At 42.2% G+C, this 22,096-nt stretch overlaps 1 protein-coding gene across 3 annotated transcripts in view; it reads right to left on the bottom strand.

The window, feature by feature from the left end:
• Positions 1–22,096, bottom strand: part of DTNA (dystrobrevin alpha) — a 223,508-nt gene that overhangs the window by 166,627 nt on the left and 34,785 nt on the right. Inside the window, exons 1-2 of one of the 3 annotated variants that reach the window (XM_069004684.1) lie at positions 14,181–14,333; positions 2,352–2,425 (exon numbers count right to left, since the gene is read on the bottom strand). The exons of 1 other annotated variant lie outside the window; for it this stretch is intronic. Coding sequence is in view for 1 of the 2 variants with exons in the window: in XM_069004683.1 (XP_068860784.1) it covers positions 14,181–14,197 (17 nt within the window). In the remaining variant the exon portion in view is untranslated. Of the gene's footprint in view, positions 1–2,351; positions 2,426–14,180; positions 14,334–22,096 lie in introns of those variants that run through there. One more of the 3 variants, XM_069004683.1, reaches the window with a different exon arrangement.

Here is a 22,096-nt window from a genome sequence, read left to right as displayed (position 1 = left end):
AAGTAAAAGGAAATATTGTAAGCATGGAGTAAGTAGAGCATTGAACAACTCTTAACAGCAGATCACCCCCAAATTCAACCAAAATTCCTCACAGCTTCTTCAGAACTTCTACTACTGCCCATACAACCCTGGCGGGGACTCTTGAATCTCATTTATTAGTGCCAAAACCTAGAAAAAAAAAAGGTTTTTCAGCTTAGCCATCTGTATTCAGAACCAAATTGTTCAGCTGCGGGGCCTCAGCATTTTTAACAGCAAAAGCAAATTGCAAGTGCAGTGATCAGCCAGTGAGTAGCAGTCTTTGTGGAACTTCTCATTCATCCAGACTGAACACAGGACACACAGGTTAGCTTATTGCTTCCCAAATATCAAATAAAAATAAAATATGAAGAGGGACACCCTAATTCTGACTTAAGCAGTGGAGGAAAACAGCACAGAACAAAATGTGTTAAAAGTAAGGGGCCTTTTTTCCAGAAAATTATGCAGTTAGAAGTTATAAATTTGTTCAGAATAAAAGGCATGCAGCAAATAATATATTTTACCTATATAAAGCTTGGTTTTGAGCAATTGTACGGAAATGCAGTGTTCTGAATGCAATATCCAAGTATCACAGTAATCATTAATACAGAGCTATATGGATATTATTTTGTCAAAATAAACTACAGAATGGAGAAATCTTAGAGGCTTAAATTGCGCTGGGATTTCTGTATAACCTCTTTGCAGAAATAGTAACCCAAAACGTAATGTGAGAAAAGCAGCAACTAAGGACATTCAGACTGAATGTCTTTCTTCACTCCCAGGTGAACAGAAAGCACCATGACTTGTGTCCAAATATTTTGAAAGGATCAGTACAAAGGAGTGACAGGTATTAAAGACATCACCTACCTTCCACGATTACATGAACTGTATCAGATTGAAGAAATAAAACTTTTTTTTCCCCCTTGCTATGGTAGTTATTTTCATTCCCCTCAATAGCAATCTAGTCTTCTATGGAAGGTAGTGGCATTTTAAAACCTGAAGTGTGAAGGTCATGAACTGAACTAACATCAAGGGTAAAAAATAATTTTAAAAATGTAGTACCAATATTTATACAGCAGTTTAAGAGGCCATAATCATTATGAAGTCTGTGTAATTGTTTGTGTATATGAAGGGCTTCAGGGGGATGAAAACTGTAGTAAAATTTGATGTGCCTTGTAATCCCTGGATGAACTGCAAGGCCCTGCTTGCAGGAACAGCTCCTGCACTAGGAAACACTGTTCTGTCACTGGGAGAGATATGCAGGTGAGACTGTCCAGCCATGTTTCAGCTGTGGATGCCAGAAGCCCTCCCAGGGCTCTGTGTGTGCCAAGCTGCCACCTCACAGCCTGGGACAGAACCAGGTAGGACCACCCCTACACCCTGCCCTTGCACTGCACTGGGGGAAATTCAGGAATACCAACAAAACCAGCAAAGTGGTGCATTCAACAGGCTCCTTGCTGTGGACAGTGGAGGGAGCAGGAAATGTCCAAAATGTGCCTGCAGTGCTGCTGGCACCAGGCTGGGACACGTGAGGCTGGTTCTCAGCACGAACGCTGCAGGATGGCAGGTAAAGGCTCGCATGTTCCTGTGTTTCTGCCTGCCCTCTCGGGTGTCAGCTCTCAGCCAGCCCCATGCAATCAGCAGCATCACTCTCTCACTGTGTCTGCATGCTGTGTGACTCAGTGTCGCCTGCACTTTCATGCTCTACTGTTATACAGTACAAACAGGGAAAGTTTTCTGCTGAGGCAACAGTCAGTACAAAGCTACCAGAAAGACTCCAAGCAAAAGCCACTCAGAACAACTAAAGAGAATTCAGGGTGCACAAAATAAGTCTACACTGTTAACAGTGTTGCGTGAATAACTCACCAGCCTTCTTCTACCTCTACCCTCTGTGCTTTAGTAGCAAAAGGTATTGGGAAGGACTCAAAATGCTTCAGCCTGCCTCTAAGAGACTAAAAATCTTCACAGAAATTGCATATGGAATTCCTTTTCTTTTATAAGCTTCAGAAAAACATGTTTTGAAATCCCCAGTGCTCTTCCATCACTGTGGAGGTGACTAAATGTAGCAAAGAGCAAAGGTATTACAGGGCAGATTTTTCTCTGCTTTTCATTACATAGTACAGCTGCTCACAACTGTACCACGAGTTCAAAGCTTGAACACGAACTGTTACTGTCTGACAAAACCTCTGCACTTTGTATCAAAAAGCACCCAGCGACATTTTCAGAAGCATTTTTTTTATCTCCGAGAAGAATGTTTGCAAACATAAATCGTATTTCTTAAAGCCACTGCCAGTACCCAAGCACTCCCCACGAAGACAGATAACACCGCACCCTACCCGTAGAAATGATGCTCCTCCGATCGCTTGCTCTGTTCCCTGCTTCGTCTGCCTCAGAGTGCTCAGATCAGATCCTGCCCCGGAGAAAAAGCAGAGTCAAAGCCTTGCGATACTCAGAGCTGAGTCCTGGAGCCAGGCTGCAGGAGGATCAAGGAGTGCTGGGCTGAAGCAGCTTGGATGGGAGACATATCAAAGTATACTACTGCTCACCCATCACACATAGGTAATTGAGAGCATCTCGGTTTGAAACTGCTGGTCACCATCTGGTGATAAAATATGGAGATGCCAAGTGAGTTAAAGCAAGCTTGTGCACACCAGCATATTTTAGTTACACTACATAATGAAACCCATCATCACCTTCATTCATACTGTGGCGTCTGTCCCAGCGTTGCAGTTTCATACAATTTGCGTTAACTTTTTCTCTCCTTAGCTTCAATTACAAGCCAATTTCATCTTTCCATCATACACACGTAAACATAACCTTCCAATTCAAGACACTTCTAATATGAAAGGAATTTAAGTGCAAAAGAGAGCAGCTGAGACCTACGAAGTCATGCCACTCCTGAAAACAGGCACAGAAGTCAGGCATTGGCATGAATTTGCTAAATGATGCAGAATTAAAGTGTTAAAGAAAAAGACAGGAGTCTGGCCCTTTCCCTACTTCACAACTCTTCAGTGTGAATTACTGAATCCTGGGACAGCAGCAAGATGAAGCCTAGCTGACCTTTAAAACAATGAATAATTTCCTAACATGGCAAGATATTTTAAATATACATAACAGCTTTAAACACCCAAAGCGCTCTCCTCTTAATTATTTTTGTTACATCTGAAATATCTGAGGAAAATGTAGATGATATCTCTAATTTGTTAATTACCAGCTGGCTTCTACCACGCATTATTAAGCTACTATGGCAGTGACTAATGCCTCTGACAATACTAAATTACCAACAACACCTTGTGGAGGAATGTGACCTGAGCAGCTTAGAAAGGACTAGCCACAGGTGTTTTATTTTCAGATAAAGATGGTTTATTAACTCAGGCATAAGACAGCAAACATTAAATACCACAATAACGCCCAAGTATAGAGGAGGAGGGCTGCACCCCAAACCCCACATGCTGCCTACCCCAGGAGCACTGCCATGCCCGGTAGCTGCAGACACCTGCATCTCACGCCCTGCTTATGGCACAGCTGTGGAGGAGGAAGGGCACTCAGGATTTTTCTCTGGAGGTGCTTTAGCTGCAGCTGTGGCTCCCCACCTGGTGGCTTGGGCAGGGGTGCTGGATGTGCAGAGATGTACCTCACGCCCATGTTCAGGACTCCTCCACTTCCAGCCCAGCAGGCCCAAAGGCTTTGAAACATGGAAGATGAAGACAAAGGAAATGTATTTGCCCACAGAAGGTCCCTCTGCCCAGCCTATACACTGCCCTTTTCCTCTCACCTTTGAATACAAGTCTTTTTTTTATTTCCCTTTTTTTTTTTTTTACTCTAAGCTTTCTGCCAAATTGATTAAACTAATAACATTATAGCTTGGACAGGAACTTACACATCTTAGTTGTAAGTGCGTGAAATAACATTACTCTCTTTTCCAAATCCTCCTGGAGGGGTTAAGAAATCCAGTCTTCTCTTGTGCAGTTGCATTATAAAATTGCTGAACAAACCTATTCTGCTGTAATGGGAAGGGACACATTTTCTTCCCTACACTAAGTAGGTCAATGAAAACATGATGTTGTGAGGATGAAACTGTTTTCCTCTGTCTTCTTCCCTCTAATGGCAGTTTCAAATCATTCCAATTTAATTATGTTTCTAGTGTCAGCATAATAATAGCATTTTAAGGTTATTAACAACAGACGTATTGGTGGTCCTAAAGTCTGGGGTTTGTGCTTTCTTGTGGGCTTACTTTAGCCTTAGGTATACACATGCAATTCCTACACATGGCACATCGTGGCACAGTTAAGAAAAGCCTGCAGAGAAATCTGGATGTGAAACGCAACAACACATTATGAGGCACAAAAATTTAACTCTCAGCTCTGAGATTGACACTGAGTATCTACATCAATGTGATGTCTTTTTTAGGATGACGTTATGACTGTCACCTACTCTAAATCTGTGACCAGTGACCTTGCTCTGAATTAGCACTGGCATAAACAAAGCCAGAGTATTTCCAATGGAACTACTCCAATTCATAGTACCTGGAAACTTCTCTGCATGTATTTCATCAGGACGGATTATCCAGTAGCTGGAGAAACATTCAACTTGCAGCTATAGTTGCCTGAATACTAAATGCCAACTAAAGGCCACTGGCAATAAAAATACATTTGGTGGGAGAACACCTCTCCTCAATGAGAAAAAGGGAAGAAACTACATTACACTAAAGAGAATACAGAGTGCCTAAAGTATTATCAAAAGAAACGTTAAGCAAAAAAAATGGATGTTGCTTTTCTACTGTCTTTTTCAGAACAGATGGTGTAAATTATTTTTATTCACATTATCTGAAAAAAAGAAAAAAAAAATTAATTCACCTCATGTAATGCCTATCGCAGCTCTCACTCACCCACACAAGAACTCCAAAGGCCCCCTTCTGCAGCCAAATGTTTGTCATAGCAAAGGTTACACGCTCTTACAACCCTGTCCTGAAAACAACAGGCCTGCCTAGGACAGTAAAGCTAAGCACATACAAGTGGACATCACTCTGTCCTCAGTGTGAAATTTTTACCCTATGAAACCCCATGACTTCAAAGGAAACTCAGATTTCATCCGAAGAATCCAATTACATGTTTCAGATTTAGGATGGACTGTCAAGTGGCAGCTGACAAAGTGATGTCCTCAAGTATTTCAGGACAATGATATTCAAGCTGAAATGCAAAGCCAGCTGTTTATGCCTTATCTAAGGAACATTTCAAAATGAGGAAATTATATGATGATTAAGTGCCTCCTGCACCTCAGCAAAAAGCATTCCACTCTGCAGAGAGATCTTTGCAACCAGAATTTAGAAAGAATGTCTGTCATTAAAATAATTCCATGAGCAGTATTATCACCAGCATCACCAAATCACAGGGATGGTAGGAAAGATATGTAATCCACCTCCCACTGGGAGATAAGAGTCAGATACACTTTGTTCATGTTTATTAAAGTCATTCCTAACACTTCCAGTGCTGGAGACTCCACAAGATCCACTGGCAAGGTATTTTGTGGATAAAACTTTCCTAGGGTTTACCTCATCTTCCTTGTTTCGTTTCAGATCCATTTTTCTTTGTCCATGGCACAGAGAAGAGATTACTGGCCGTCTTTGCAACAGCCTGTACCGTGCAATCTTGTTCTTGAAAACCTGCCTTTCTCCTACTCACCCCTCAGAAGGCTGCTCTTCTTTAGGCTCAGAAGATGCAACCCTTTCAGGGTTTCCATCTGGAGTATGTCCTATGGATTGCTGGTCACTTTTCCTGCCCTCTTGTCCACATCCAAAGCAGTCAGCATTTTACTCAACAGCAGTGCTCCAAACTGAACACAGAACTCCAGCTGAGCCACTCACCAATGTGGGGATTGTGCCCTGCAGGCTGTGGTCTCATCTGCAGCCCAATATTGTGCTTTTCTTTTTTTCCTTTCTATTGTGCAACAGCTCAACATTGCCAATTCATGTTCAACCAGAGATCCACAGTAACCTCTATCCTTTCCTGAAGAGCTGCTGTGCCACTGGCTGTTCCCCAGCCAATACTGGTGTCAAAAGCTACGAGGACACAGCTCAGCAAACCTCCCGGAACTACACAGCACCACTGCAGCCTCTGTGCACCCATGAAGCCAAGAGCGCCCTTGCAATGCTGCCTTACAAAAGGCACCAAGTTGTGTGTAGTTTTTCATCAGCACACAGTGCAAAACACTGGAAATCCCTCAAGGACTGGGCCAGTATTTGCATAAACTTCCACACTTTTTATCTGCTCTATCCACCACAAGCAGGGTGGAAAAACAAGTAGGACTATTTCTTCCAAGGCTGAAATACCCAGTTTTATGTCCTTACTCTATAAGGAGCCTATCAGTATATGTAGCCAAGCCTAGTACAAGCCCAAGCACTCACCTACAGTGGTGTACAACAGAAAAAGGATAGGACTAATGACCTGTAAAACAGGCATGGACAGACCTGGCTAGGCTGGGGTTGCTTTCTGGCAAAGCTTGGTTTCTCTTGGACATAACACAATGAATGACTTATTCAGTACTTTACATGCACAGTTACAAAGCTCAGGCTTTGTGCACAAGGAATTTATTTCCGCCTTCTGAAAAAGAGAGTGGCCTGAAAAATTATCAGTCTATCTTCTTAGTTGATGCCTTTTTCACAGAGAATACACTGTTCCAATGAAAGTGGATATTAAAAAGTATAACAGCAACGATTAGGTTCATTCAGTCCAAGTAACCACCAAGTTATGAGTAACTGCACGTGACACACAGCCACCACCTATTCCCCCTTCCATGAAAATGTACTGGCCTGCAAAGAGTTCACATAAGCCTGGAGACTATTATTTTTCCCAAAGTCTTTAAACTCTAACACTTTTAATTCTATTTAGGAATACATTACCAGATTTAATGTAGATGAAGAACTTATATTTGTTTGAATTCTTTTCAACCATCCACTACCTCCTTTATTTATTTAACTGTATGATTTCTGAAATCATATCGCCTATCACCTAGGGTCACATAATTGCTTTTTGCCATCACCATTTTAGCAAGTTCCCTCTGTTTACCTCCACTTCCTACTATAAAACCTTTTTTCAGTTGCTCTGTTAAATTTTATGGCCCATTGGAAACTTTACATATCAGATATTAGAGTCAGGATGAATGTATTGTTTACACATTTTCAGCAATTTTCAAAGCTAAAATTATTGAGAAGAAATAGTTTTCCCTGTGCTAAAAGAGATCTTTAACCATTCTTTTGCTGAGAAGCCTTCATTCCTCCATTGTTTCACACACAAAAATTCTGCAGGCAGATACAACTGTTACCTTCCTGCTGCTATCACAGAACAGCCACTGAGTTTAAGAACAGAAGTCACACCTCATCCCCCAAGGATGGTTCACAGGGAGTTTTAGTGCTTACAAGTGCAAGTGATTGCTCTGGCAGCTGAAGGCCTGCACCTCTGCTGATGACTTCTGTTTTGAACAGACACGGGTCTACGGGAAACACGCTCAGGGAGCTCCTTGCAAGCCACACACAACCTCTTGTATTTGAAAATGCATCTCCTCCAGAAATTTCCTCCCTGAGATGCTCTAGGCAAGCAGAGGAGATGGAGCAAGAACTTTTGCTGAATTACCACTTCTGAATGTGCCACCAGCCTGCCCCGCTTGCTGTGACTGTGCTTGATGGGTCATCCAACTCCATGGCTGGAACTGGGAGAAGACAACTCAGAGCTTTGGATGAAGAGGCCTGGCAGGTGGCAGAGAAAGATGGGAAACTAGGATGCAGAATAAGTTGTATGGGAAGTAACATGATAGATAGCATTATCAGAAGTGGGTTTTTTAAGGAAAAAACCATGAGTTGTTTACAGAATAGCCTGGCAGAGAACATAGCTTGACTCTCAGCTTTGTTAAGTTCCCCCTGCATTCCTGTACCAACCCGCATAATACAATCTGTAGCTGCCTTAAGCTGATGTCGTTTATTTTCCCTAATGAGACATGGAAATTGATCAAAATTTTAAGAACAAAAATAAAATCATAAAACACTTTGCATTTTGTTATATCTGTTTGGAAATTTGTTTGATCTGTTTGGAAACTAGATTGCTGGTGTATATTCAAAGAAAAGTTAAGTATTTGCTATTGTAATAGCAATTAAAAATACACATCAAATACCAAGATAAAGGACTTGGTAGCTCTCCTAGAAAAACTTTAATTTTTCAATTAGGTGAGAAAGCTTTCAGTCATACAAGACAGTTAGGATTCCATGTTAAAAAAGTAACAAGATTTCAGAATTATCAACTCAAAATATATTTAAATCCTTGTGTTGCCTTTGTAATTTAACATTTTTTAGATGTAAAGTTAGCCATTCTCCAGTCAATTCACAGGAAAAAACTGAATGATCTAAAAGCAGGGAATGGATTGTATTTCCATATCACACAAATGATACAGTAGGTCACTTAATCCAATTTAATGAGTTGTGCATCAAAAAAAGCCAGGGGGACAGAAACTTGTGATAGTCAAACTATCACTGCCTTATAAATCTGGAAAGAATCAAAGTGTTCCTGATCTTCTTCCAAGGACAATGTCACATTAAGAATGACCACGCACTGAAAAGGTAGTAATTACTCGAAAGCACATATGTCTGTTACAAGAGGTATTTTTTAAATGTAGCAGGAAAGCCCAAGACTACTAATTCTATCTGCAGCTGTTACTTGGCAAAGAGTACTCAAGGACAACTTCATTCCAAGCATGTTCCTCTGTGCTTCACCTTTGCTTACTTTCATTGTGTTTAAAAGAACAAGCCACAAGTTGTCATTAAACTGCTTTGAAAGTCTACTTGCTGACAGACTTTTCTGTCTCTGCTTCATTTTTCTTTTTTTTTTTCAGGTTCCACTTAGTGCTAATTTCCTTATAAATTTACAAGGAGGTATTTCATACCAGACTAGTCTTATCCTTACCACAGACATAAAACAATATAAGAATGAGCATGCAGGTACTTCTTTTCATCCCTTGATCCTGGAGCACTTCAAAGAACCAGGCAAGTATCACCATCACTGCTCTCAGAATGGGATACACCAAACCCCCTCTTATGGCTTCTCAAAGATCACAGGCACAGAAGCTGACCTGTTCCCTCCACTGCCTCAGGGAAGGTTATGTTCAGCCAACAGCTATCACCACGCCAGCAAATGAATTAATAAAGAAAGATTCATTATTTCCACTGCTTTCCTATCTCTTTATTACTCAGAGTATAATCCCCGAATCAAGTTCTATAGCAAGAGGCCACATAATTGGCTCAGATACAGGAAAGAGACAGTGAAACTCAGTTTCCTGTAACACCTCCCGCCAGGAAGGATGGTTTTTTCAAGACTTAGGTATTTCTCAAGACTGTTAGGTATTAGACATCCTTTCAACTACCACAGCTGCAATTAGATGCATTTTTAAGCATCCTATTAATGGGAAGCATCGCTGTGTTTCCAAGTAAAGTCACTGCATACCATAATAATTAGCCAGGAAGTTCTTTATTCCCTGATACACCAGGAGCCAGAATGAATAGTAAGTGCAGGAGATCCGACATCACTTGGACTGGCAATTTCCCTGGGTTTCCACTTGTGGGCTCAGAGGTGATAATATGGCTGCACAGGACATAATAATTGCATTAGTTTGGGGGTTGGGTGGGTTTGTGTTTTTTACAGAATGACAAAATTACAGAATTGAGGCTTTCTACAGTGTGGTGCACCATACAGACTGTCACACTCTGCCAAAACAAATTACTGGGAGCAGAATCATTAAGACCCAAAGGAAATTGTATCACTGTAAGCTGCTTCTTTTGAGCTCAGAAAAATACCAGCACATTGTCAGGGAACCTTGGGGAAACAGTCCTTAAACTGCTTACCAACCAGTTCCTGATGACATGTCCATTTTCTTATTTATGGCAAAATGACCACTGCAAAAACCTTGAAGATGAGGCTACAAGCAAAGTTTTACAAAAGTAAAAAGATCATGACGAAAGAAAGAAGAAAGAAAGAAAGAAAGAAAAAAAAAGAAAGAAAGAAGAAGAAAGAAAGAAAGAAAGAAAGAAAGAAAGAAAGAAAGAAAGAAAGAAAGAAAGAAAGAGAGAAAGAGAGAAAGAGAGAGAGAGAGAAGAGAGAAGAAAGAGAGAAAGAGAGAAAGAGAGAAAGAAAGAGAGAAAGAAAGAAAGAAAGAGAGAAAGAAAGAAAGAAAGAAAGAGAGAAAGAAAGAGAGAAAGAAAGAGAGAAAGAAGAGAGAAAGAGAGAAAGAGAGAAAGAGAGAAAGAGAGAAAGAGAGAAAGAGAGAAAGAAAGAGAGAAAGAAAGAGAGAAAGAAAGAGAGAAAGAAAGAGGAGAAAGAAAGAGAGAAAGAGAGAAAGAGAGAAAGAGAGAGAGAAAGAGAGAAAGAGAGAAAGAGAGAAAGAGAGAAAGAGAGAAAGAGAGAAAGAAAGAAAGAAAGAAAGAAAGAAAGAAAGAAAGAAAGAAAGAAAGAAAGAAAGAAAGAAAGAAAGAAAGAAAGAAAGAAAGAAAGAAAGAAAGAAAGAAGAAGAAAGAAAGAAAGAAAGAAAGAAAGAAAGAAAGAAAGAAGAAAGAAAGAAAGAAAGAAGAAAGAAAGAAAGAAAGAAAGAAAGAAAGAAAGAAAGAAAGAAAGAAAGAAAGAAAGAAAGAAAGAAAGAAAGAAAGAAAGAAAGAAAGAAAGAAAGAAAGAAAGAAAGAAGAAAGAAAAAGAAAATGGGAACCATGTACAGTAACGGTAAAGTCTAGCAAGGAAGGATTTTAAATACCCATAAGCATATCCCTGCCACTGGTTTTAGCATGGTTTGCAAAGAAAAAAGTGCAGGATTTATTAAAGGGAAAAACGCTGAAAATCCATTTTCACCTCAGAAAGCATGATGCTTTTGAACTCTCATGACAAAGTCACTTACAACTTAATGGTAACAAAAAGGGAGGGACCATGAGCAGCCTCCTTGAGAAGCAGACATGCTACCAGCCATGACAAAGCAGTGCTTCACCCTAGGAGACACCAAACAAGTCAGCTCCTCAGAGCAGGAAAGCATGGCATATGCTAGTGATGAACACTGTACCAGCAGCAGAGTAGCCACTCACACAGTACCCAAAACCAGGAGGCATCAGCTTCATCAATGTTCTGACCCCTGCTTAATGCCCTGAAGATCAACACCTCATAATCTCTTCTCTCTCTGCAGCAGCAAGAGACAAGGGCTGGGGACAGGCTCCCTCTCACCCTCCCATCCCCTCTATCTCAGCAGCACTTCTCCATTTCCCCCCTGTGTGGTATTACTGGGGGTCGTGAGAAATGCAAGGAAGGAAGGGAAGGCTGCAGTGAGGAAAGAAGTCCAGAAGATCAAGGAGAAGAGGTGTCACCATCCCTAGCAATACCTTGTTACAAAGCATTCACGAAGTGATGTCTCCTTCTCTCTCCTTCCTCCCTTCCCCCTTCCCAACAAATCCTAGTCACCTTAGGAGTACATGGCTAGTGAGGGAGAATGGGACAGGGAGAGAAGGAGGGCAAGGAGAGAGAGAGAGGTTCCAGGTACCACACCCTTACCCAAAAACCTCAGCAGTATCATGCTGCTGTGTAGTACCATCATCACTGAACACACGCAGTACCATACTCACCCTAACCAAGAAGAATCCACCTAAACAGCTGGCCAATGATTTTCCATTTCAGTAAATATGCCAACATTATATTAATTTAGAATTTGTATAAATACAGCTACATTTTCTATGGGAAACTATCAGTCTATCTGATAGTTAAATGTCTTCCATTTATTGCTAGGACAATTGGAAAATATTATTTCAGGTGGATTAGACAGACCAGAACATACTTTTTAAAGTCAATCCAATACCACAATGTAGTTCTTTACCCTGGGAACATCCTGTTCCGGGGTCAGATGCTCATTGCCTTCCAGGAGTGAGGTTTTTCAGGCAGCTTCACTTCCCAGAATTCAAAGCATGTTTCTTTGTGACAAAGCTCTCCAGTGCCTCTTGGACATTTAATTATGGGAGAAGGTCTCAGATAATGAAATGGGAACATCATGCTCCTGAACTATAACTTCTGAAAAGCAATACACTGCGGTAGGGAAATGCAATTTAATTTTGAACTGACTCAGGAATTTCCCATGGAACATTAATTCTATTTTCTGCTCACCTCTTGAATGTCAGTCTATTTTTCTCTTTCAGTTTAGGAAGCTTATAAAAGGTGCAGTGAACCCCTACTTCTAAATCTGTGGATTCTCCCTCCCTCCTTGGGGAGGCCGTGGCCATGGGAAGAGTGCATCTGAAACAGAAGCCTATTGTGTTAAACCTTATCAGAGACGATGCCTAGCCCAAGGAACTGCTACCTAGATACGTAACACAGAGAAATAATAAAGGTATTTTCACCCCTTTCCAGCCCCTTCTGGTCTGCAGGGGCTTTGGCTTGCCTGAAGCTGAACAGAACCCTGTGCAAGAGCCAGAAATAAACCACAACTTCACCAAGCCTCACTGCAAATTTTACTCATCTTGGCATGTTTTGTCTCAAAGGTCTTCCACTTCAATACAAAACAAATATTACAGTAATTCCTTAATGTAATGCAAAAAAATTCCTTCATGTAAGCAACTGTTGGCCTGGAAATTTAGCATGGGACTGAAGTGCTGAGCTAGTCTGAGCTACTTAAAAGAATACCCAGCTATTAAACTGCAAAAGAAATTACCTGAATGCCATTTCTAATCCCTGCATCCGTTTTTTTTTTTTGTTCCAGATTTACCTTAAAGGTTGTCTATCTCTTTCTTCTCCATCCCCTACACTCAATCACACAGAAAACACTTCACAGCAGATCTGCTCACCCAAACACACCCAAATGTTTTGCAGAATTCAGGCAAGCTGAGCAATAGGGATGAACTCAAACGCCAGAAAGATACCAAAACATACCAGACACATCATCTTTCCTTGAAACAGAGGAACTGTTTCTATTTTAGTTCACCCACTTTCACGTATTTTGCACGACACAGACTCCCATTATATGCATCCCTTCAGCACTGATATCTATAACCAAAAATGTCAGGCGTTTCAGCTATCTGCACACAGCACCTATTTCCTATGGCTATTATGGGCAGTACGAACACGTCAGGAATTCTGAGTATGTTTGGGTGAACTGACACCAGATCCAAAGTTAGGAGCTCCTCTACTACGAGTGTAAAACACACATGCCCAGAATAAATGGTAAAAGCATGCTGGCATTTAGGCAACACACACTCAAAGCACAGATTCAGATAAAACCCTCAGACTACAAGTTCTTGTTATATAACAAATACTACATCTAACTTCCAAATGAGTTTCTGTATTTTAAAATCCTCTTGGGTACATGAACATCACAACTTCACCAAAAATGTTTCAGAAGCTGCCTGAAAAAGACATTGATCAATGAGGCAATGTATCTCCTAGATACTGAAATTATTTGTGATAAGTTCTAGAAAGAACGTGATAGCCTGAATTGCCTTCTTTTACTCACCAATTCACTAAGTGGGGACTATCAGGGGAATGCACACATGTTTATATTAGTGCTAGAAGGACTTTGTTCAGAGAAAATGAGAGCCAAATTTATTTTTTTTTCCAAAAATACCCTAACCAAACAAAAAAATCAAACTCCAAGTAAAAGCATTATTTGGGAACAAACAAATAAGGTCAAATTTAATTAACCCTGTGTTGCAATCAAATTCACCCATGAGGAAATAGTTTGTAAGTGAAACCATGGCCAAACAAGCAAGCAAGCATTGATTACATCGTCTCTAACACAGAAAACAACTTGCTTTTCAACTTTGTAATAATAAGCACCATTTCAAACAGCATGTCCCACTAATGAAAACAAAGGTATATAACAAAAATTATGTGTTAGGAAAACAGTACTCCAAACTGTAATGGCAAAATTATTAAAGCCCAAGACTCCCTAGGTATGTCTAGAAAAAGTAACCTTGTGAGTTAACACTTCACTGAGGAATAAAGTTCAAATGCTCCATGTGGGGAAAACGGGAGGCTAAATCGCCCGGGATAAGCATTATTTAAGTATCCACCTCATCCTAGAGGAATGGCCAGAGTGCTCTGAAGGCAGCAGGGAAGCCCAGAGGAACCACCCTAGCAAATGCATGCAGAGGCAAGCTTCCTACTTACCCTACTGTATGCACCATGATCTCTTTGGCCACCTTAGTAATTCCCAAGTATCCAGAATGATGTTATTTTTTAGGGAATATTACAGCTGCTAGAGGAGACAGAGGCAAGCTGACAAGCAGAGCTTTGCAAGAAGCCAGGCAGAGAGGGATTAATTTAAACCTTGGCTCAAGATGCTGTGTATTCTGCGTCTATCTTTAACTTCTAAATGATTTGGTTTCACATTCCTCTGAAGTCCTGCTGGCAGATGCCTTCGTGGAGCTTTACCAATCGCAGGCAGCCGGCCCCCTCTCCTCCTCTATTCCTCCACCTCCCTCCCTCCCATTCTCCCTCCCATCCTCCTAAGCTGCCACTCCGCCCCCATCTGCCCCATCCCCACGTCTCCTCACTCGCACACACACTCACGCACACATACACACACACACAGGGGTTGGCTGGCAGGATTTCACGAACTTCCAGCCTGGGCTGCCCGCCCATGTCTGACGGAGCCGCCCGCCCGCCGCGCTGCCGGGCACCGGGGCCAGCGGCCCGGCGAGCAGCGCCACAGGGAGCCTTCGGAAATCGAGGGAGGTGCCCGAACTCCGTGCTTGTGCCCACTCTGGCAAGGTCCCTGAGCCCCAGCGCCACCGACCGAGCCGCGGCGCACGGCGGGACCCGCGGGGCGCATCTTCCGCAGGGCATCCCGGGCACAACGGGCTGGGGCAAGGCAGCAATGCACCCGCTGCTGCGCGAAGGTTCGGCAGAGACTCCTATGGAAGCTTACAGCGCTCCTGACTGCACAGGGAGCTTTACGGAGGAAGGGCATTTAAACAGCAGCAACAACAACAAATACCCCAAAATAAAAAATATATATATAAAAAAGTTTTTACCACATCTCGAACACAAAGCTTCTAAACTTCCACTCTTAGTCAGTCCGTGGCTCCTTACAGTAACAATACATTGCAAAGTTGTTTAGGCTCTGAAGTGACTAGATTACAGATTCATGGCAGCATTCTAGGTGACTGAAGTGGGGAAAAAAAAAGTCCTTTCATGTAACTCAGAAAGTCAGTGTCCCTACCAGAGATTGCTGGAGTCCCTAGTGTTGACACAAACCCCTGACTCTTAAGATCAGCCTTTAAAAGCAGCAGATTTTAATGCTCAAATGCATATTCAGTTGAATGCTGCTTGCCATCAAGTCTGCCTTATCTCAGACATGGGTGGGAACAGAACAATCCACAAGACTTTATGTAAAATGTATGAATTATTGAATACTTTCAGTTGCAACAGGAAAACACCAATTGCCAGTCACGCCAATTCAAACAGAATAACCTGGTAAATGTCTCTGGTTTCTCAGCGTCTTCAGCCTTTGTCTGAGCTGCTGCCAAGAGGGGGTTGTAAGGATGCAGCCAAGCAAGCAGAGAGCACAGGCTGGGGCAGAGGGGGCAAGGCCAAGCTGTGCCCAGAATCCCTTGGCTAAAAACACGGTTTGAAAACGCCTTGCCAATGCTCGATTTCATGAGGCATTACACATTTCAGAATGCCGGTGTTGAGAGGCTGGACTGATTTAGCAGTAAAAGTGATCAAGCACATACTTCAGGCTAATGAAGGAAACTGGTCAAATTTGGAAAGGCCTCAAGGGGGGGTAAAAAAATCAGCCGAAGGGTGCATTGTAGTGCACATCAGGAAAGCCTCCACATCTCTTGCCTGATAACATAAATATAAATACATGTGTTTGAGAACACATACAGCATATAAAGCTTGATGAAAAACAGTAACTCCACAGTCATTTTCATGGTCAGTCCACACAGACTGAAACCTGGACTGAGCTCAGGTTTGTGGGCCTGGAAGTGTTTGCTAGCATCACAGAAACATTAAATAACAGATCAGCTGACAACTCCTGAGATGAAAGATTTATTTTGAATCACTAACATTTGTTACTATTAGCAAAGCCAGACCCCAGTGTGTTCAGTATCTGCCTTCCAGAGTGTGTTAAAAACTGCAGCAAGAGAAAAACATGCAATGCACTTTCTGCCAGACAGGGAAGAAGTCATTTCACTGCTTTTTCTCAGGATTCCTGATACAACCGTTCAGGGCATGTGTCTATTACTCAGGTTGAGGAGCTGCAGCAAACTGCAGGAAAGCTGCCTTGTTTGGCACTGCTTGCTGACAGAACCACCTCTAACACTGCTGGTTTGTAAATCCCTCAGAGCACAGAAAATCAGAGCCAGAGAATTCCCGTTCAAATGGTGCAGCTTCATATAATGCAGTGCAGTACGTACATCAAGCAATTTTTTTTCCAAATTGTTTGTAAAAATGTTAGCCTTGAGGGGCAGATAATCACTAGAAGCAGAGACCAACTGTTAGCATTAAGTTTTAAAAAGCACAGTGCTTAAGATGCTCAGAGAGACAAAAGAACAAAGAAAAGTCTTTGTGCCTTTGTGGCTGAGGGCTCCTTTCTAATTAGGGCAACAAGGAAGGAAGAAAGAAGCTCCCCGTGGAAGAAGGTGCAATGGACAAATGTGGTGATTCAGAAATGAACAGGAAGGATTAGGACTGAGTTGTTTATAGGACTTCAACCTACCTCTAGAGAGTGCTTAAGTGTTAGGGAAAACAATGGCTGGGGAAATCCACAGAAGCACATCCACACTTTTATCTAAGCTTGTGTGTTTCCCTTAGCAGATACAGAGGGAAAAGAGATTTGGTTTTGAATGCTCTAAAAGGACACTGTTTGCTTCCCATGCCTCCTAAGAGGGTATTTAAAAACCTAAGAGGGTATTTAAAAACCTAAGAGTATGAGGAGGAACTTTGGAAAATGAGGCTGGAAGTTTCTGGGAAACCCTGGATGTCAACATGGACAGCATAATCCCAATCCCATGAATGAGACAGTCAGAGGTCAGATGCCCAAAAACTGTATCACATAAGCCAAAGGAGAAGAGAGGTGTCCAGTTTCCTCAGATGAAGAGCTGTGCAGTTAATACCAGTGTCTAACATGCAACACAAAGTGTACAGCTGCGAGGGGGAATACTATTCTCACTCTCTCAGCAGGGTCTGTTGCTTATAAGATCAAGTGTAACAGATCAGGGACTTCTGTGGCATTAGATTTGAGATATATGAAAACATATCAATAGCAAGTTCTTGTGCAGGAGTGGGAGCTTGAGTTGAAGCTGGCATGGGAGCAGAGAAGGGAGTGGCAGAGAAGGGAGAGTAATTTGGTACCAGTGACAAGTGTAAAGAGGTAACATGTTTGGAGTCATGTGACTTCCTAGTCATTCCCAATTTAGCCAAGTGCCTCAGAGGCATGATCTGTCCCTTCATGTTTAGCTATTTTTAATGTGCACAGAATTTGCTCTTTGTCTCCCCTTGTCTGTCAGTGTCTTGAATTCATTGGTGTTGGCAGTCTTAAGATTTGGGCTTACTGGGACAAGCAACATCTTCTACCCTACGGGCTCAATCCTTCCAGGTCTTACTCAGGAGTATTTCTTCCTCTTTAGAATCATCTTGTTAACCTCTGCAGATATTTCAGCACAGGTTTGTTCAAGAGTAAGAGCTCGGGAGTAGGGACCGTAATTGCACTGACAGGCACGCAGTTCCTGCCTGTCACAATGGATCCAGCACTGTTTATTCAGTATTACTCAACCTGCACACCCCTCTGCCCCAGCCGACCTCCAGCCAATCCTGCTCAGCTACGTGCGTACAGCAACAGCCTTCTCCAAAATGGTCCAATAAGTGGGCTTTGGCCAAGTGTTGATCCATGTGCTGCTTCTCTCCTGCCTACCTTAAAGAGATGGGGGACAGCTATTGCAGCAGGTGGGGACAGGGGCTCTTGGTGGCAGCCCCCAAGCACCCACTTCCTTGCTGCCCCTGCACCATGCAGCCTGCAGCACAGCAGGGTACACCTGCCCTGGAAGGAAACCCAGGGGATGGACATGGGCTCACCCAGGGCAAAACACTGCCCTGTCTCCCAGTGTGGAGTCTGACTGCTGTGGCCGCAACACTCCTGCCATTTCCACAAGGCTCACCAGGTAGTGGCAGGAAGCTCAGCCACTGGAAATGTTCAGATGGGTTAGCTCTGCTATTTGCAAAGCATATGCAAATTGTTTGAATTCTTGGTAAGCATTAATAAAGTAAATGGGGAATGCCCTTAGTACCTACTCTGTGACCAGTTTTGCAGCAACAGAAGATTTTCTGTGCTCACTTTTCTGTTATTGGTTTCTATGTTTCTGTGATTCAAGCCATAGGGAAAGAAGGGATTATCATCCATGGTCACAAACTGAAGCTTCAGGAACAAATCATATTTTCAGTCATTCCATTTTACTGAATACAGGAAAAAAACTATTATTTACTTTTCAACATGTCTTTCTTTTTGCTATGTGTGGTATTTATACTTTTGGTAAGAGTTTTTGGGACAAACTGATGGATTAAACCAGTATTTATCATCATATATAAGCATGTCACGTGTACAGGAGCCAGGATATAAAGACTTTGGCTTTATTTTTGTACACAAGAACAAAGTATAAACATTAATTATGAAGAATTAAGCAACTTATGAAAAACTCTGTACTCTTGCCTTTACCAGATCAATTTTCAAGCTCAATTGAAAACTACCTAGGGGGAGAACCAGAACAATTCTGCTTCCATTTACCTTTACCCTAAATATAGGAAAAAGACTGCTCTTTTTGTTAGGTGCCCAAATTGATCAACAAAATTAAGATCTGAGATATAATGAAATGAAGAGTAACTTTTAAAAAAATGAAGTTTTGTAGGTAAATGGATAATTGTACCAGACTGAAAAATATTTTTCTAAAAAGAAAAAAAAACCAGGTAAATCTAGGCCCACAAAGTGCTGAGGCCTGGAAAAGTCTTTCTGGAACTGAGTGCTCCTGGATAAATAAAAAGGCTGCTTTCAGGCTTTCTAATATCATCTATTATTGGTCCTCTACCTGAAAATGCTGAACTTTCAAGGTTTGAAGTGACAGCTATAGTTCATTTAAGTTGCTTGGTGAGCAGTGCACCTAATGAAGATTGTCTACCTCAGGATTTATGATCCTCTGCTATTTATTGCTTCCAGCAACAGTAATCCCTGTTTCCTCTAAACTCTCATGACCACTCCTGCCCGTCAGGACAGAAGTGCTGCCTATCTCCGTTTCCAGCTTCATGCAGCCAAACTGTAAGGCCACCTTCACAATTATACTTTTAATTTTCCCAGGCCTTCATGGTTGTTCTTCTTCTAGATACTGCCCTCAGTTATCAGTATTCCCACTCCCTTCCACTCCCCCTTTTGTATTTTCTCCCTACCTGGGGAAAAAGCAGCAAGCAGGTTGTGCAGCTGATTCAGAGCTGTGTGTGCTCAGACTGAGCAGCCAGCACACATGGGAGCTGCTTTAGGAGAGGAACGTTGCATGTCCTGTTCTTTTTTAGGTTGGTATCTTGGATTCCACTTCAGGAGAGTCAAGGAGAATCACTATAGCTGAGATTTCTTCCTAGGTGTTTAATTTAGCAGAAAGTGTCGAGTGAGTTCAAAACTACTGGCTGTGGCCAGGAGTGTTAGACAAACAAACATAGCATGATTGCGTTCCCTTAAAAAGCCAAACTCTGAAAATAAAATAAACAAACAGCCCACATGCCAGCTACAAAGATTCATGACACAGTCTTTGCTCCAGCAGGAGATGCTCTTTGTCTTCTCGATGATAAGAATCCTCTACTGCTTTAAAGGCTTCATGTCTGCTCTAACCAAGTACACAAAAGGTAGCGAATAGTGCTAATTAAGAGAGCTCATTGCAGCCTGTTCTTGAAGAAGAAAAGTGAAATGTTTGTGACAAAGTAAAGATCACAACACCAAAACTTGTCTCATCACAATGTTCACCTGAAAACAAAGTCCTTATTCCTGAAATTATTATATATTGATATTTTCGTTATGGAAATGGCTCTGTTAGCTTGTCTCACTCCAGCACCTTGGTTTCATTGCAGTGCTAAATTCTGCACTGAAAATTGTTTCCATTAAGTTATTTTACAAAAATGCCACAAACACTGTCTTTATATTTGCCTGGAGAGACAACCACAAGCTTTTTGTGTAAATTCAGCCATTGCCTGAAGAGTGCATGCATGCAGACATGACTCTGGCTGGAGTGACACACGCACTTTTTTCAGAACTGGAAGAGAATAATCTATGAAACAGATTCTCTGTTCAGTTGAGCCAAAGGTAGGAACAATCCGCTTTCATTCGTCCCACATACCACCAGAAAAACCCTCCTGCTTTAAAATAAAACTCACTTTACTTCACCCTCCAGATGAAAAACTTGAAAAAGGAAGGAAAATACTTTTCTCCATAAAGAAAAAAAAATACACAGCAAGAACAGAGAAGGAGGCCTGGAAGTCTCAGAAATTGCTAATGAGAGCTGGAGCATTAATATATAGGCCAACACCAGGAATCCCATCAGATCAGTTATGTAAAAGCCAGGAGCGCCCGGCTTGCTCTCTGAAATGCATCAGTGCCCTGCAGGGCTGGGGGAGGTGTCCCTGCCACACAGCCCTCCCCTTCCCTCTCTGTCCTGGCCCCGAGGCAGCACGGATCCCTCAGGCTCGGGGGTCCCGGTGCTGCTGGGGGTACACGGACAGAAGAGGAGGTCTGATCAGCCCGAGGGTCTGCGCTGCGGCGGGAGCACGCAGGGTGAGACAGCCTGGGAGAAGCTTGTCCTACTGCTCCCTCTGCTGTACCCATCCTGTGGAGAAATCCCAAATGTCGGCGTGAAAAGCTGGGATAAGGGATGGCAGCTTTGAGCGCGGTCTGCAGGTAGCGCAGGCTTGGGAAAAGATGAAGTCGCTGATGATGAGGAGGCAGAAACCACCAGCACCCTCAGGAGATGGCGTGGCGCGGACCGCTGTGTGTCCGGCATAGCAAATCTCTTTGTACCTGCCGGGCTTTCACCTGCGCTTCCAGAACGATGCAGGGGAATAAAGCCTCTCCTTGGCACGATCCTCTCTCTTTGTGACATGGATTTAGATCATGATCTCATTCAGGAGATGGATGGGTGTCCGGATCGGCCGCAGAGAAAGGCCCAGGAAGCTCCCTTGGCAGGGCAGCGGCCAAATCCTTCGTTAGGAACGCACACAGCAACACCCCCCAGCAAAGGGGAGGAAACACCCCACCCCGAGTCACACATCCATGCCATGCCACATATAAACAACAGGGAGCCAAAAGAGAAAAAACAAAAAGCAGAAAGGAAAGGGGAGAAGTGGCTTATGGTAATGAAGTCAATTAATCATGTGGTAATTAACAGTCTGACTGTTGTACAGAATGTTTTTCTCTAACTAAAAACCACCTGAACACAACTTGCAGTCAATAATCCCACTCTGTACACTTATTTCTGAGGGCTGAGAATTTGGCAGAACTGAATACCACCTATGGAAGACATTAGCAGCTCTTATGAAAGCATTTATTTGAACACAAGGAAAACTTGTACCCCAAGGAAAATATGTATTTTCAGATGTTCAAACATTACAGTGCACTTTCTGCAATCTTCATAGCAATATTTCAGTTACTCCACACTCTCCTCTTAGCACTAATTTATGGAAATCCAAGCTAGAGTAGAAACCATTTCAAAGGAAGAAATGTCTCTCAAGCACTTTTTCTCTGAGAAGGTGCACACTCATCAGAATAGGGAGGAATGATGAGAAGAATCAGCACCTTCAGGAAAAGTGGACACTTTCTGTAATAAAAGAGGTGATGAAAGGCTGGAATGCAAGGTTAAATCTTTGAAAATTCAGCCATGAACTCATCTTAAATCTTCTGGAGAATCTCAGGAACTTTACACAACTTGTACCAGAAACAAAACGAAAAATCTCTTCCTAATAGCAATATGAGACTAAAAAAATTAATCAGTGAGTTCCAGAAAGGCAGTGTTCTTCACTCACTTTTTTTCTCCATGCCCCAAGTATTATTT

Source organism: Aphelocoma coerulescens, chromosome 2, assembly GCF_041296385.1.
Source record: "Aphelocoma coerulescens isolate FSJ_1873_10779 chromosome 2, UR_Acoe_1.0, whole genome shotgun sequence".
Lineage (NCBI taxonomy): Eukaryota > Metazoa > Chordata > Aves > Passeriformes > Corvidae > Aphelocoma > Aphelocoma coerulescens.
This window is presented reverse-complemented; position numbering and strand designations above follow the sequence as displayed.